The following is a 16,833-nucleotide window of genomic DNA, read 5'->3' as shown; positions in this document are numbered from 1 at the left end:
ATGGATACGGGAGGGGCTGATCCATGTACCAGAATCTATGTGGTATAAGGGCGAAGTCAATGGGGCCAGCCCCCCAGCTGAGGTCCATGGGTCATAGCTCCATTGGATCAGTGGCAGGTGAATGGATCGGAAGCGTGGCAGGCGGGTGGATTAGGGGGCGTGGCAGGCGGGTGGATGAGGGGGCGTGGCAGGCGGGTGGATGAGGGGGCGTGGCAGGAAGGTGGATGAAGGGGCGTGGCAGGCGGGTGGATGAGGGGGCGTGGCAGGAAGGTGGATGAGGGGGCGTGGCAGGCGGGTGGATGAGGGGGCGTGGCAGGAAGGTGGATGAGGGGGCGTGGCAGGCGGGTGGATGAGGGGGCGTGGCAGCCGGCCAGGTCGATGAGGGGGCGTGACCAGCAGATAGATTGATGGAGGGAGGGGCATGACGGATGGACACTGGATGGAGAGCCGGGGGAGAAGAAAGCCCAACCCTGCCCGACAAGCCCTTCCCTCTGCCCCCTTACTGCTGCAGGGAATGATGCAGCCATTGGTGGTCCCCTGCTCCTGCCCCTGCTCCTGCCCCTGCCCGCTCTGGCACCAGCTCTGGCTGTTGATCTGGAAGATCCCAAAGTCCCGGCTGCTGTCCGGGTGGAGGCCAACGGCCTTGCGGCTGTAGCCGCTCTCATGCTTGGCCAGGCAGACCCCTGCGTGCGGAGAGGGGCAAGGTGAGCGGGGGGTCCCCCTCCCTGACCTCCTACCGGCTAGACCCACGGCCCCCTGCTCCTGGAGGCTCCTAATTCACCTGGACCCCACCCATGGCACATGGGAAATCCGGGCTCTTTGCCCTGCCATGGAGAAGGGATTGGAAATGCATATGGGGAGGGAGAATGCCTGGGCCCCAGAGCCAGACGGGGTGTCCCCCCACCCCCATCCCCCCACAGCTGGCTGGGAGTTAGCACTGGCACACAAACTATTTGCTAGGAGCTGGGACCCATTGGCCCTGGCAGCGGAAGGGGGGGAGGGTAAAGGGGGGCTGTAGGGCTGGGCCCCATGGGACGATGGGGGGGAGGGGATGGTCCCCCACACAGTCAGCCACCGTTGTTCCGACGAAGCCCTCCACCTGGAGCAATCGCTTCAGCCCGCACCGGGCCACAGGGCCCCGGCAGCAGGGGGGCGCGCCGGCCAGGGGAGGCCGAAGAGCAGCAGCGATGTCATGGCGGCCGAGGCTGTGTCCGACAGGGCGTCTGAGCCGGGATGGGGGCTTTGATCCCGGCTCCCAGGCAGGCAGCCCGGTGCCCCCGGCTCGGCACGGTGCCAGGGGCACCCGCTCGGGCGTGTCTGTTCTCAGCAGCCGCCTCCCCCACGACAATTCAGGATGTGCCAGGAGCTCAGAGGCTGCTGGTTTCCCAGGCCTTTGAACCCCGCCAGCGTGGGCAGAGCCCTTTGGAAGTGGGCACGGAGGGGGGTGAATGGCCCCATGCGATGGGAGCGGCACCTTCCTCTCAGGCGCGGCCCCCCTGGCCGTGTGTGTGGGCCTGCATGCCCTGCTGTGCTACTCTCCTGGCCCCCGGCCCCCGCCCAGACTCCACCTCTTGAGCGCCCAAGAGGCACGGCCTGACGCTGGCCCCGCAGCTTTATATTGGCTTGCACGGCCCTGATTGGCTGCTGCCTCTGCAGCCACTCTAGGCTCCCTGGAGGACCTCTCTACTGCCTTTTCTGGGGCACGGTGTGGCAGGCCCACAAAGCCTCCAGCTGGGGAGCCTAGTTCACCCCATCGCACCCATTTGGGCGGCTTTGAGCCTTCCCGTTAAGTATTGCTTTTGACCTGCTTTTTAATCGCTAACGACTCGATTTAAACCTGGCTTTGAACGGCTTCTCAGTGGCTTGTAATAAAGTTGGTTACAGGCACCTTTTGTCTGCTGTGAATTCATTGTTCCGTGTAAGCCCGGCCTGCAGGGCTGTTGTGCGGACTGATCATCCGTGCAACAGCCCCACTTGTGACACACATGGAGGTTTCTATCCACAGAGCCCCCCCAGACTGGCAGCACCCTTCTCCAGCCAGCTACACTAGCCCAAGCAGACCTCTGCCCCTCGGCCACCAGTGGAGGGCTGTGAGGAGGGTTCCTGCCTCAAATGGAAGAGCAGGGTGGACAGATGTCTCTCAGGGCCTCGGGAGGGCATCAAGGCCCGTCCCCTGCCCTCCCGGCAGCACCCAGCACCCTCTATACTGTGATTCTATGTGGGGGAGCAGAGCGAGTAGCCTGGGGTTCGCGCTTCCCAATCCCGTGTCGCTCGCTCTCCCCGACTTTTCTTTCCCAGTGCGGCACAGAAAAAGGAAGAGGCTGGGCAGATGTTGCATTGAGGCCCTGCAGGGGCTGAACTGGGCTGCTCGTGTGCCTATAACCACTAGCCCCCACTCCCTTCCCCAAGCTGGGAAGAGAACCCCGGAGCCCAGCCTCCTAGCCCCGAAATGTCCCCTCCCCCAGGCCCGGTGTCGCCTGCTGGCCGGACAAAGACACATCGCTCTTGGTGCAGATGTTCAGTGTTTATTGGGAAGGGGGGGTCCCCGCCCCACACAGCTGGGCGCTTTGGGTACAGGCCCTGTGAGACCGAGATGGGGATGGGTCAACCCAGCCCCCCGGGCGGCTTCTTCCATGGGGCCAGGGGGCACCTCAAGGCCTTTGCTGTCCAGCCCTCTTGATCCAACTTCAGTCTGTCCCCACACGGGCCTAGCTGAGCTCACTATGGTCTGCTGACCCTCTGGGCACTGCCCACCCCCTGCCAGTCACCTTCCCCCTGCCAGTCCCTTCCCTCTGCCAACTCCCTGTCCCTTTGGCCCTGCCCTTCTGGCCCCTGGTCCCTCAATCTGCCATCTCTCCCTATGCTTATCTTCCCCTCCATCCTCATAATTACCCCAGTATCTATGCCCACCTGCTCCCTTCTGTCTGTCCCTGCATCCCATATCCCCCCCACTCCAGCTGTCGGTGCAGCTGGCTCTGGGCGTTAGCATCCCTTCACGTACGGCTTCAAGTTCTTCCCCTTGCAGCGCCTCCTCCAGGCGACCCTGCAGGAGAAGAGCAGAGAGCAAGTCAGGGGGAGGAGGGGGCTGTGAGCTGGCCCCAAAGAAGTGGGGGGGGGTGGACCCTACGCTCTGGTACCAGTGTCAGATGGGAGGGAAGAGGAGTCTGGCGGGCTAGAAGGAGGGAGCTGGGAGCCAGGACACCTGGGTTCTCTCCCAGCCCTGGAGGGGAGTGGGGTTTAGTGGTTAGAGCTGGGGAAGAGGCAGGGAGCCAGGATTCTGGAGGTACGAGACCCAAATCTCCCCCATTTGCTGCTTCCCTTGGGGGACCCAGCCAGGACACTCTCACCTCCCCCCCCCCCCCGAGCACCAGCGAAACTCACCAGGGTGTGAGGCCATTTGACTGCTTGGCAATGATCTTAGCACATCTGATGTCATCCTCGATGTTGTTATCCAGCAGCTCTGTAGGGAAGAGGGGCTGGGGTGAGCCATGGGGCCAGAGGAGGGGTAGGGACCATCGGAGGCGGGGGGGTGGGAAGGTGGATGGATGGACGGTGGGTGTGGGATGGATGGATGGATGGATGGAAGGCAAGTGTGGGATGGATGGATGGAAGGTGGATGTGGGATGGATGGACGGACGGACGGACGGATGGAAGGTGGGCGTGGGATGGACGGACGGATGGAAGGTGGGTGTGGAGATGGAAGGTGTGTGGTAGGTGGACAGACAGAGGGTGAGGCAGGGGAAGGTGTGTGATGGGGATGGACGGACGGGTGAAGGGGCGGACACGGAAGGAGGGGTGCTGGGTGGGGGGTGATGCAGGTGGACAGACAGAGGGTGAGGCAGGGGAAGGTGTGTGATGGGGATGGACGGATGGGTGAAGGGCAGACACACGGAAGGAAGGGTGCTGGGTGGGGAGTGATGCAGGTGGACAGACAGAGGGTGAGACAGGGGAAGGTGTGTGATGGGGATGGACGGACGGGTGAAGGGGCGGACACGGAAGGAGGGGTGGCTGGGTGGGTGCGGGTGTTGCAGGTGGACAGACATTCACAGAGTGAGGTAGGGGAAGGCAGACAGATGAGGGATGGCTCAGTGGCTGGCTGGATGGGGGTAGACGTGCAGGGGTGATGTGGCTACACCAGGCGGTTCCCCCCACACCCAGTCCCTCTTACTGCTGCAGGGCATGCGGCAAACGTTGGGAGGCTTCTTTGTCCGCCCGTCGTTGCACCAGTATCTGCTGTTGATCTGGAAGATCCCGTAGTCCCGGGTGGGGCTGACGACGTTGGTGTTATAATTGCTCTCGTGTTGCACCAGGCAGACCCCTGCGTGTGGGCAGGAGCTGGGTGAGAGGGGAACCCCCCTCCAGCTAGAGGTGCAGTCTCCCACCACCGCCGGCTATCCTGCTGCCAAGCCAGTCTACCTCCCCATCTCCCGATCAGGCTGGGAGCGCACCCACTGGTGACAGCCAGATGCCTAGTGGTTAGAGCCCACGGGAAATCCAGGGTTGTTCCCCACCCCACTGAGAAGGGATTTCCACCGGGGGGAACACCCCCAGGCTGCTACGTCCCACTCCCCTCCCCCACAGCGGCTGGCTGGCAGCTAGGGGCAACGCGTTGATTGTTTGCAAGGAGGGGGAGTGGGGATTTGGGGAATCGGCCCCGGCAGGGGGGTAGATGGGGCAGCAGGGCTGGGGATGTTCCCACTCACAATCAGCCACCGTTTTCCCGACGAAACCCTCCATCCCATGCTTCTTCAGCATCCGGATCAGCTTGCACCGGTCTATGCGAACGCCCCGGCAGCCGGGGGGCGCCACGGCCAGGAGGAGGAGAAGAGGGAGGCCGAAGAGCAGCAGCGATTTCATGGTGTCCGATGGGGCGTCTGAGCTGCCGCTCCCGGGTTCCCCCTTTTATCCCGGCTCCGAGGCAGGCGGCCCACGGCCCTGGCACATCCTGCCGGGCACGGTGCCAGGCAGCCGCCCAGGCGTGTCTGTTCTCAGCAGCCACCTCCCACACGGCAATTTAGGGTGTGCCAGGGACTTCTGGTTACAAATTGCTCCTTTCCCAGGCCTCCGAAAGCTGCCAGCTTCAGCAGAGCCCTTTGAAAGTTGGGCCCCTCCAGATGGGTTGGGGGCAGGGGAGTGACCCCGATTTGGGCTGGTCTGAGCTATGGGCACTGGAGGGATCCCCCCCCCCCCAAATGGCCCTTTTCCAGACAGTTCCCGGGGTGTTGCTGCGAGGCCGATCACACTGGCCTCGGTGGGCTGAGCTGGAGCTGAGGCAGCGCCCGGCGCCCGCGAAACCTTCGGGGTCCCCAAACCCAAAGCAGCATTTCAGAGCCCGTTCCCTGGGGGGTGAGCACGGCCCGGGCTGGACCAGGCTGGAGGGTTTCCACGCGCTGGAACTTCGCAACGGTTCCTCGGCCGGCCTTGGAATCGGCCGGGGCTCGTGGGGATGCAGGGCAGCCTTGGAGAGCCAAATTAGAGGTCGTTATACCCCGGGGTCCTGAGTTGCAGCCCCCACCCCGAAGCCAGTTTCCATTTGTGGCCTGGTGCTGTTACACGGACAGGGTGTAATGATGCCGTGAGTCACGCCCCTCATGGGGATTGGTGGCTGTGAGCTCACCCTTCAATTAACTTAAGAATCATTTAAGAACAAGATCCCACCTAAGATAAAGGCATTTTCGGACTAAGGTGTTGACTCCACTTAAAATTGGGTTTGATACGTCTACAAGGCTGAGAGGTACAAGAACATAAGAACGGCTATATTGGGTCATGCCAACTCACAGGGCCAGGACCCATGAGGATTATGGATTCGCTTCAATACAGAGCTGCTTTTATTAATCTCACTGCATCACTATTATTACAGGCTTAATAGTGCCAGATGGTTACACAGCTACTGCAAAGTAATAGGCCAATAAGCAGGGCTCGGCAAACAATGTAATCGACTCGCCTGTGGCGAGTCGATTACACCCCGGAAGAGCTGGCGCAGAGTGATCTGCGCACGCGCACAGCGCAGAACCGCGTGGCTGGCGAGTGGGGCTCGCTGCCGCTCGGCGAGCCCTGCCAATAAGCATCGGCAGAGCAATGCATAAAAGAGTAACGGGCACTTGGAAATGCTTCCACCCCTTCAGTCTGCGGGGAGTCCCATTCCGGTCACCTCGCACCCAGCTGCAGCGGGCATGGCTCCAGCTGGAGGAATCCAGGCCACCCTCCGAGGTCTAGGTCCCTGGTGAGACTCACAGGACACGGGACTCCTTACACTAGTCATACTCAGGTGTTTACCGGGCGTGCGCATAGTGGCCCAATGCTACTCTCAACGTTCCTGCGGGGCAGAGAACCGAGGTCCTGTTATTTATCCCATACTCAGCGCTCAGCTAGCAAGCATAGGGAGTTGCAGTTGATGAAGGCCATCTGATAAAGAACACCTGGTATTTTCACCAGCAGGGCTCATGACTGGCCTAGAGGAATACAAATGTAACCCCTGCAAGCCTACCTATGGCTTTTTATATGACATGTCAGACCAAAGGCCCATCCAGCCCCGTTTCCTGTCTGCCCACAGCAGACAATGCCAGGTGCCCCAGAGGGAGTGAACAGAACAGGGAATCCTCACGTTATTCCTCCCGTCACCCATTCCCAGAAGCAAGGGACACCATTCCTGCCCATCCTGGCTAATAGCTTCATGAACTTATCTAGCTCTCTTTTGAATCCTCTTCTAGTCTTGGACTTTACAACATCCTCTGGCAGGGAGTTCCACAGGTTGACTGTTCATTGGGGACAGAAGCCCTTTCTTTTTGTTTGTTTCACACTCTACTGATTCATTTCATTTGGTGACTCCCTCAGTTCTTGTGTTATGGGACCAAGTAAATAACTTTTCCTTATTCACTTTCTTCACCCCAGTGGTGGTTTTCTAGACCTCTCTCTTATCCCCCCTTCACTGCGCCAAGGTGACCACTGATGCTCTCCCGTCAACTCTGCTAACTCTCCTAGTTTTGGTAGTGCACTGGAGGGGAGAGTGCTCAGCAATTGATTTATCATGTCTATGCTAGACGTGATCAATCTACCCCCACTGGATTGATTGCTGCCTGTCGATCCAGCCTGTGGAAAAGACATGCGCTGGATGTGCAGACCATCCCCCTTCCAATGTCGTTGGGCTGGGCATGTTCTTTGGATGCCGGAAGATTGACTCCTGAATTGGGTCACGTTCTCCTAACGGTGCTGCGGCCAATGGATGAAGGTCGGGCAAAAAGGACACTTCAAAAACACCCTCCAAGCCAACCTGCCCCAACTGGAAAAGGACGTGGATGCAATGGAAAGGGTCCCAAGGAGGGTAACGAAAATGTTGAGGGGGCTGGAGCACACGACTTATGAGGAGAGGCTGAGGGATTTGGGCTTTTTATTCTGCAGGCCAGTGAGGGGGGATTTGAGAGCAGCCTTCAACGCCCTGCCGGGGGGTCCCTAAGAGGATGGAGAGAGGCACTAGGAAAATCCCATGTCTTGCTCATGTGTGTGACCAGCCAACGAGACTCAGCAGCCCAGAAAGGAAAGAACTGGCATAGCAATAAATAATGAAAGGGTAATGACTAAGTTGCCCGAATGCATTAGCTGATCAGGCTACACTACTACTCTGTGCCAGGAGCATGCCTCTTCCTGCTCAACAAGCTCGAAAAGTCAGTAGCAGAACTCCAACTGAGTCAGCGTTGTGTGGTGATCGGTCGTTCTCTCGCAGAACGGCTCCGTGGAACATAACTCACATGAGTGAAAGCAGAGAAATCCACTGTTAAGGCTGCCTTTGTCACCTTAACTCTGCCCTCTTTGGGGACAAGCCTTGTTACCACGCGTAGCTTAAGTCTGCCCTTCCCACAGTGGCTGAGATGTACACACTCTTCGTCTCTTTTTGTAGTCTGTTTGCATTGTCTGGTTGTCGGATGTTTAAGGGGATGACATACATCCAAGGAACCTCACCTCTTTGTTAGTGTAGCCATGTGTAGACATGACTGAGAGGGGTGGAAGGGCTGGGAGCCAGGACTCCTGAGTTCTCTCCCGAGCTCTGTATGACCTTGTGCACATCTTTCCCTGCTCTGGTTCTCTGTCCATCTCCCCCGAGAAACGGGGAGCAACGAGGTTTCAAATCCTTGTTGGACCGAAACCCAAATCAAAACTGAGATGAGGGTTCCTGGATTCTCAGTTTCCATCCACGCCTCCCAACCCTCCACCCTGGGGCATGAGCAGGTAATGGGGACCCGCCCTATGTCTCCACCAGACAAAGGTGGGAGGGGAGTGACACAGCTGCTGCGACAGCTAGAAAGGAACAGGCTGGTTTGTGGGTGCGGCCGTCCTCTGCCCTGGACAAAAAGCTGGAGCTGTGCCGACAGATCCCATGACTGTGGAGGGTGACAATGAGAGAGGTGAATAGAGGAGGGGAGGGGGGACCCAGAATTCATCTGGCCCATTGTACATCCTGAGGTGCGTGTGGAAATCCTTCCTGACCCTGAAGCATGAGACTAAACCCTGAAGCATGAGATTGGTTTGGAAACGGACCGGAACGAGCAGGGGAGCTTCTCTAGGCCAGATGGGTCCCCTGCATGCCCACAGAGAGATGGCTCAGTCCACAGCTGCCCTGCCCAGAAGGAACCAGGACGGCCGTCCAGTCTGACCTCCCCAGCCCATAGCCCTGCCCCCTAAATATTTCCCAGGGCGGATCTTTCAGGAAAACCTCCCTGTGAGGCTGGAAAAGGGAGAAGTTGCTCCCCCCCCCCCCCGCTTTGGACAATTGTTTGGTGGTGAACTCCTGGGGGTGGGGGGCATGTTTAAAAAGTTCTACCAAGTCCCAGGCTGAATTGGCCCCGGGGTACATCCTATGTCAAGTCCCCTTTCCATTTTGTCCAAGGAGGCAGGGAGAATTCACCCCCAGCCTCCTGCCACAAGTGGGAGCAATGCGTGGGAATCGGATGAAATATTCTGTACAAAGCCCCTGTGGGCCTCGGTTTCCCCCATGGGCTGCAGTGTGGCCTAAGGGGGAGGGGGAGGAAGGCTCTCAGCAGCCTGGAGATGGAGGTGGGATGACCTGTCTATCTCCAGGTCTGGCTCAGTGACTCCCTCCTGTCCAGCACATGGTGGTTTGGAAGGTGCTAACAACTCCAAGAGTTTCACAGAGCGCAGTGTTCGCACTGGGCCGGGAAGGTGCAGAAAAGGACCTGGGGGTTACAATGGATGAGAAGCTGGAGATGAGTCAACAGGGCGCCCTTGTAGCCAAGAAGGCTAATGGCATATTAGGATGCATTAGGAGGAGCATTGCCAGCAGATCCAGAGATGTCATCATTCCCCTTTATTCAGCTCTGGTGAGGCCACATCTGGAGTATTGTGTCCAGTTCTGGGCCCCCCACTACAAAAAGGATGTGGACGCACTGGAGAGGGTCCAGCAGAGGGCGACCAAAATGATTAGGGGGCTGAACACATGACTTATGAGGAGAGGCTGAGGGATTTGGGTTTGTTTAGTCTGCAGAAGAGAAGAGTGAGGGGGGATTTGAGAGCAGCCTTCAACTTCCTGAAGGGAGGTTCCAAAGAGGATGAAGAGAGGCTGTTCTCAGTGGTGACAGGTGGCAGAACAAGGAGCAATGGGCTCAAGTTGTGGTGGGAGAGGTCCAGGGTGGATATTAGGAAAAACTCTTTCCCTAGGCGGGTGGGGAAGCACTGGGATGGGTTACCCAGGGAAGTAGTGGAGTCTCCATCCCTAGAGGTGTTTAAGTCTCGGCTTGTCCAAGCCCTGGCGGGGTTGATTTAGTTGGGATTGGTCCTGCCTAGAGCAGGGGGCTGGACTTGATGACCTTCTGAGGTCTCTTCCAGTTCTATGATTCTATGATTCTATGATCTGTTAATTACCCCAACCCCCCCAGCTGCTCCTCCTCCTCACCGGCTCCTGTTCCCAAGGGCCCCGCCTGCTAACGAGACCCAGAGGGGCATGAAGCCATTACTGGTAATTAATACCCTGGGGATGGATCGAAGAAGGGAGCAGGGGTGTATCCCAGGGCAGGGCCATGCTGCCTTCCCGTCTTCGTCTGCCCCCACGAGACCCACACCCGGCGCTTTAGCTTCCCCCTGCTCTCTTAGGCCAACGCACCTTGGCCAAAAGTCCTGGGAACAAGCCAAGCTGAGCCCCAAGACAGACCTGCTCCTCGCAGACCGGACAAATCTGTCAGATCAAAGTCCTGAGCAACCAACCTGGGAATTAAGCAAGAAGGTTTCTACGAAATTGTCGACTTCTTTTTTTTTTAACCCTACCTTATCTGATTCATATCTGTTATCCAGCCAAAGGTCCTTGGTTAATGGGTCCTAGGTTTATACCAATAAGAGACTGACTACTGTATGTGTTCAAGTGATTTTATGTTGTTATCCTACTTTTTAATAACCCGTTTCACCCCCTATTGTGTAAACTAGTCCCCAAATACCTATTTGGTTTACCCACAATGAGCCTTCTCCATTGATTGGTAAAGAGGGCAGGCAGGCTCACCACCAGTTGATAGATGCTGGCAGTCACAATAAAAGGCAAAGGATCTATTTCTTATCTTTTAAATCCTCTTGCTGCCTCACAAGGGGTGCGGCAGAATCAAATAAGGAAATGCTATTCACTCCTATAGGATTACGGGTGATACAATGAAATTAATAGGCAGCCGCTTTAAAACAAATACTTCTTCACCCAGCGCACAGTCAGCCTGTGGAACTCCTTGCCACAGGATGTTCCGAAGGTCAAGACGATGACAGGGTTCAAAAATGAACTAGAGGAGTTTATGGAGGACAGGTCCATCGTTAGGCAGGGTAGGCAGGGACGGGGTCAGACGCTGGAAAAGATGATGGTTCCCTAGTCTGTTCAATTCTCCTGGGACACCTGGCCACCATCAGCAGACAGGATACAGGGCTAGATGGACCATTGGACCAGCCCAGTCTAGGCACTTTTAAGCTCACATCTTTGGGTCAATACATATTATTAAATTAATACAACAGGCTTGGGGCTGAGGCCGTGTGGCCATGCCCCTGAGAACCCTCTTTCCAAGGAAAGACTTGGGCTGCGTGTACTTGTGTGTGTGTAGGTGAATGTGGCCCCACATGTGTGTTTGTCTCACCAGCACGTTTGCACGCAGTATTCCAGGTGTGGGTGTGCCACGGATTCATGCAGAGGCCAAAGGACAGTGTCGGTCTTATTATCGGTCCCTTTCCTAATGAGTCCCAGACCTTGGTGATGTTTTGGGCTGCAGCTGCACATCAAGGGGAGAGGGGTTTCTAACAGATCTGTGCTAGGAATTCTCTGGGGCCGTTCTCTGGCCTGGGCGCTACAGGGGGTCACAGCAGATGCTCCCAATGGCCTGGGAATGTATGAAGAAGCCACGGCCCTGGGAGGGAATTGTAACTAGAACCTTTGCCTCTCACTGCAGGGTCTGGTATAGACTTATCTAACCCCGTTGGCATCTTAGCCAAGGGGCAGGAAGCCGTGAGGGATGCCCCTCGGTTAAGGGTTCCTTAGTCTTCACCGTTGAGTCCTGACAAACTCACTCCACCAAACATCCATTTGATGGGCTCCTTTGCCAGGAAGAGGAGCCCAGGAGGGAACTACAGGAAGCCCGTGACTGCTCATCAGTCTGCCCGGGTTGTACACGAGGAATAAAGTCTCTCTATTGAAAGTCTGTGGTCTGGATTTAGTTGGAGCGACAATGGGTACTGGTGCGGGTGATTAAGGGAAAACTGGTAAACTGAGGCACACTGCCCCTCTTGGGGGGAGGAAGTGGAATGTCTGTGAGTTGCCAGCGTGTGGGGATTGGCCAGCACAGGGGAGAGATTTAGTAGACTTGGCCACTGGCTGCTTATGATGGTCCACGAGGAGACACGATGACGGGAGCCCATGGACCTCAGAGACCCTCCCCCCCGGGCCTCCCAGCCGTGGGGCGTCTCAGCTGAGCGCTAATGAATGTTTTCTCAGTCACAGTCCCCCAGGGGCTCATTAAGGCCGGCTCTGCCACCCCCGGGGCCTGGTTGCTGGGGTTCATCTCATGCAGCGGCCGTTCGTCTACAGATGCCGGGGACAGGCGGGTGCCAGGAGTCCTTGTCCAAGGTGAGGCTGGGAGTCAGGGTGTGTGTCGGGGGCACCACAAGGGAGAGGCTGGGATGGCAATGCCAGCTGGAGGGAGGCATGTAGGGGCAGGCACCAGGATGGATTGGGAAGCAGGACAGCAGGGAAGAACCCCCACGTCTTCTGTGCCCCTCCGTCCCTCTGCTCAGTCTGGTATCTGACTCTGAACAGAAAGATGTTCCCCACCCGCAGTCGCCTCTGACAGTCCCTCACCCAACCCGGCCCCTCCATCTGCTACCTCACGTGTCGCACTGGCTAGCCAGGTGTTTTGACAGTGTCCGGAGAAGGACCCTGAGCACCGCGGGGTCCCCACTCCGACTAAATTCTGTCTCCACTCCGCGTCCTTCCCAGGCACACAGAAGGGCGATCTCCAGACACCCAGCGTCTGTCTCCCTCGTCCCCTTCCCAGAAGCATCGATTTCCAGAAGAGACCAGTTCTCCCTGGTGCCAGGGCTCAATCTGGGAGCTCGCAGCGGGGACGTGTGTCTTGCTCAGCCCCTGAAAAAGATCTGTGCAAAACGGAGAGTTTTTATCCAATGTTTCCCAGGCTTGTCATGGAGAGTAGAGGCCATTTTCCGCTCCACCCTCCGGCAACTGAATTGAATTCAGGGGAATTCTCCGTAGGGTCCTTCACATTCATTACAAATGTTCTGTATTATGGGAGTCTGGGGTGACATGGAAGGGGGCAGGTGGGAGGGGACATGTTATGGCTGGAAGCTGAAGTCGTACCAAATTGGCCTGGAAACAAAGGTGTAGGTTTGACAAGGTCCCTCATCAAAGGCTCTTAAGTAAGTTGTCATGGGATAAAAGGGAGGTTCCTCTCGTGGACTGAGAACTGGTTAAAAGACAGGAAACAAAGGGTAGGAATAAATGGCCAGTTTTCAGAGTGGAGAGAGGTAACTAGGGGGGTCCCCCAAAGGTCAGTCCTGGGACCCATCCAATTCAACCTATTTATAAATGATCTAGAGAAAGGGATAAACAGTGAGGTGGTAAAATTTGCAGCTGATATTAAACCGCTCAAGATAGTTAAGACCAAACCCGACTGTGTACAGCTTCCAAAAGATCTCACCAAACTAAGTGCTTGGGTAACACAATGGCAAATAAAATGTAATGGTGATAAATGTAAAGCAATGCACATGGGAAAAATAATCCCAGTGATACATACAATATGATGGGGACTAATTGAGCTGCAACTACTCTAGAGAGAAATCTTGGCTCTGGAAACATCCACTCAGTGGGCAGTGACAGTGAAAAAGCAAACAGTATGTTAGGAATCATTAATAAAGGAACAGAGAATAAGACAGAAAATAGCGTATTGCTCCTTATAAATCTATGGGACGCCCACATCTTGAATACTGTGTACAAATGTGGTTGCCTCATCGCAAAAAAGATCTCTTGGCATTGGAAAAGGTTCCGAAATGGCAACAAAAATGATGAGGGGGTTGGAACGGGTCCCATGTGAAGAGAGATTAAAAAGACCGGGACTTTTCAGCTTAGAAAAGAGGAGACTAAGGGGGGATATTATAGAGTTCCATAAAATCATGACTGGCATGGAAAAAGTGAATAAAGAAAAGTTATTTACTTATTCCCACAATATAAGAACTAGAGATCACCAAATGAAATGAATAGGTAGCAGATTTAAAAGAAACCAAAGGAAGTTTTTCTTCACTCAGCCTACAGTCAACTGTGGAACTCCTCGCCAGAGGATGTGGTGAAGACTAGGACTTTAACAGAGTTCAAAAAAGAGCTAGATAGATTCATGGAGGTTAGGTCCATCAATGCCAGGCTGGGTAGGAATGGTGTTCCTGGCCTCTTTTCCTCTGGAAATGGATGAGAGGAGAGGGATCACATGATGATTACCTGTTGTGTTCCCTTTCTCTGGGGCATCTGGTACTGGCCACTGTCAGCAGACAGGATGTTGGGCTAGCTAGATGGACCTTTGGTCTGACCCAGTGTGGCCATTCTTATATTCTTATGCATAACCAAAAGCATAACTAATGCTGGGTACAATCTGCTAATGGATGTGGTGAATTCACTACCCCTGACTTTTCTCAGCCAAGACGGGGTGTTTGTGTTAAGAGCTTCACTAGAAATGAAACCAGGGGAGATCTCTAGATTTTGCTTCCAGCCTTTCCAGGTGACCGGACCCCTTTCAGGAGCCTGATTCATATTGCCCCCCCCCTCCGCCACACACACTGAGTTTCACCTCTCTTCAAAACGATGTGCTTACGAAATCCCATTGTACGGTACAAAGGCGTCACAGACTGGCCTGTTACTGGCCCATGATTTTTGCTGGACCCAAACTGAGGGACGCTGAGCTTTCCTGAGGCAAAGATGAGGATTCCCCATAAAGGTGGGCCATTTCCCATTTTGTCGAAAAAGACGTTTTCCAGCTAGGGACGGGGGTGGGGAGCCCACCAGGTGGGAATTTTCTGCCTTGTGCGGGTGTAAATGTGTTGAGAGTTGGAAGAGGCAAAATTTTAGCCCTAAGCTGGAAATGGAGGATTTCTCATGAGTGTTTGTGTGTGGTTTAAAAGAGGGGGGAGGCTGGTGTATAAATGGCCAGAATGAATCAAAAGAAGCCTCCTCCCATGCTTGACCTGAGCAAATGCCACAAGGTGTCAGAACCTGCAGAAGCAGGTGGGGATCTGCCCCCCCCCATGAAATTCCTTCGTGGCCCCTAGTAGCGAGAGGTTTCACGACACCCCAGAGCATGAGGTATAATCTCTCTCCCACAACTGTTGATTAGTTTGAGTGATTCTAACTGGATATTCCTCTCAGCTTTGGAAAGTTCAGTCCCTCGTTTAATCTCGATACGTTTTAGCCTTGACACCATCCTGTGGCAATGAGTTCCGCAGTTCCTGAGAGCATGGCTACATTTTTTAAGCTATTTTTTAATGTCCCACTGTCATTCCATGGGCTGCCCCCTTGTTGCTGTTACAGGCGACAGCGAGGAGAGAATCCCCCGAGCTCTTTTCTCTGTCCCATCTTATTAGCATCATAAGTTCCCCTTACACGGCATACACCACTCCTCTCTCTGTGCTCTCTCCACAGGAGAGTTTTTGTGGAGTCCGACTCCCTGCTCAGGCCCCATTTCCTCTGTAATGTGTGGGGAGGGAGCTGGAGGGCTGCAGGCAGGACCCAGATGCAGATGAAGGGCTGTGAGCAAGTTTCCATGCTGGTGCCAAGCCCCTTCTTCACTGGGTCTTCAATGAACTAATCGCGCTGGGCCATTCTTGCCACTTCCAGCCAGCGGCTCGGGTCAGACCGTTCTCTCCTAGAACCAAGACCCACTGAGCAATTTTGTTCCCCCGTCGATCCTTCTAGCCTGGGACCAACTCGCCCTTTCGCCTTCTCCTTCTTCCACTAACTAGCGAGAGCGCCTGGCATCTCCCCTGACCAGGCAGGTTTTCCAGAACTTCAGACATTGCCGGCGTTCTGCTCTGAGCCCTCTCCACTTCACCAACCCCCTTCCCCATGCCAGTTCGGCTGTTTCTCCAGGGAATGGTTATTTCAGGACCTGCTTCCCGTCTCGCCTTGGACTCCATTTCCTCCCTGCATGGGCCTTGCTATTAATAACCTGCATTTCCCTTGGAGCTCAGTATGATAACAGTGACTAGAATCCAGTGTCTTGCTTCAGAGATTCAGCTGGCAATCTGCAGGGGTCAGGAAGGGATATTTGACCCTTCCCATTCGGTCTGGATGAAGTTACCGTTAGGCGGGTGTCCAAGTGGTCCAAAGACCATCCTCAAAGAGTAGTGAGCATGCTCTGTGAATGGGAGCCAGCAAAGCGAAGCAGCTCCGACAATTCTGTGCTACCAGGCTGGGGTGGGAACTGGTGCATCGTGGGGCTGACACAGGAGGGAGGTGGCCCGCTGTCCGTGGTGCTGGTGAGCTTTTGTCTGGAGCTCTGTGGTCACTTCTGGGCCACACGTGTTAGACAAGCTGTGGGAAAATCGGAGAGAGTCCGGGCAGAGCAGCAAATGGGGAAAGGGTTAGAAATGCTGCTCTAGCAGGGAAGGGGAGACAAACGGGGCCTGTTTAGCCTTGACAAAAGAAGATAAAGGGGAACCCAAGAACAGGGTTCAAAGATGATAAGGCTGTTGGCTGGCCAGGGCCAGCATGTCAGTCGGGCAGCCAGAGGAACACCAAGCCCAGAATCTGAGAGTCCCAGCAACATACGGTCAGAGCAGAGGGACGCTGCCTGTTTTTACAGCGATAGTCTGTGACCTTGAGAAGAAGTGAGCCAGGGTTGGGTTGGCATCTGCGTTGTAGGATAGTTTAAATCGAAAGCTTCAGGGGGTACTCCTCTTAGTCCGGACAGGATAAACTTAACAAACAACAAATGGTCTGGTAGCACTTTATAGACTAGCAAAACATGTAGATGGTATCATGAGCTTTCATGGGCACAGCCCACTTCTTCAGATGACTGGAGTTTTGAGTTTAGGATGTGCATTTCCAAAATAAAGAGGGGAGAGGGGGAAGGAAAAAAAGGAAGGGGGAGGGAAACAAGGAGCAGAGGGTATGAAAATATCAAAAGGAAAAACAAGTGGGCAGAACTGGTAACCTGTAAGCACCTAAAGACTGGATAGTTAAAAGAAGCAGATAAGGCTCATAGGATAGCAATTAGATAGGAAGGGTACTAAGGCAAGAATCTACACAGACAAAGAGCAGTTGGCACCTTCATTGAATGTTAGGTTGATAATGTCCCGTCCGTCTGT

The 16,833-nt window shown here is 55.3% G+C and overlaps 1 protein-coding gene across 1 annotated transcript; it reads right to left on the bottom strand.

Moving 5' to 3' along the window:
- Nucleotides 1–2,509: 2,509 nt before the first annotated feature.
- LOC142823712 (lysozyme C-like) lies at nt 2,510–4,890 on the bottom strand. The gene is made up of 4 exons (XM_075914919.1): nt 4,704–4,890; nt 4,169–4,318; nt 3,382–3,460; nt 2,510–3,043 (listed from the first exon to the last, which is right to left on the bottom strand). Exons 1-4 carry the CDS (start codon nt 4,855–4,857, stop codon nt 2,983–2,985), a joined length of 444 nt encoding a protein of 147 aa, XP_075771034.1. The 5' UTR covers nt 4,858–4,890; the 3' UTR covers nt 2,510–2,982.
- Nucleotides 4,891–16,833: the final 11,943 nt, after the last annotated feature.

Source organism: Pelodiscus sinensis, unplaced genomic scaffold, assembly GCF_049634645.1.
Source record: "Pelodiscus sinensis isolate JC-2024 unplaced genomic scaffold, ASM4963464v1 ctg59, whole genome shotgun sequence".
NCBI lineage: Eukaryota > Metazoa > Chordata > Testudines > Trionychidae > Pelodiscus > Pelodiscus sinensis.
Note: the sequence above shows the minus strand (reverse complement) of the source record. Positions and strands in the feature narration are given on the sequence as shown.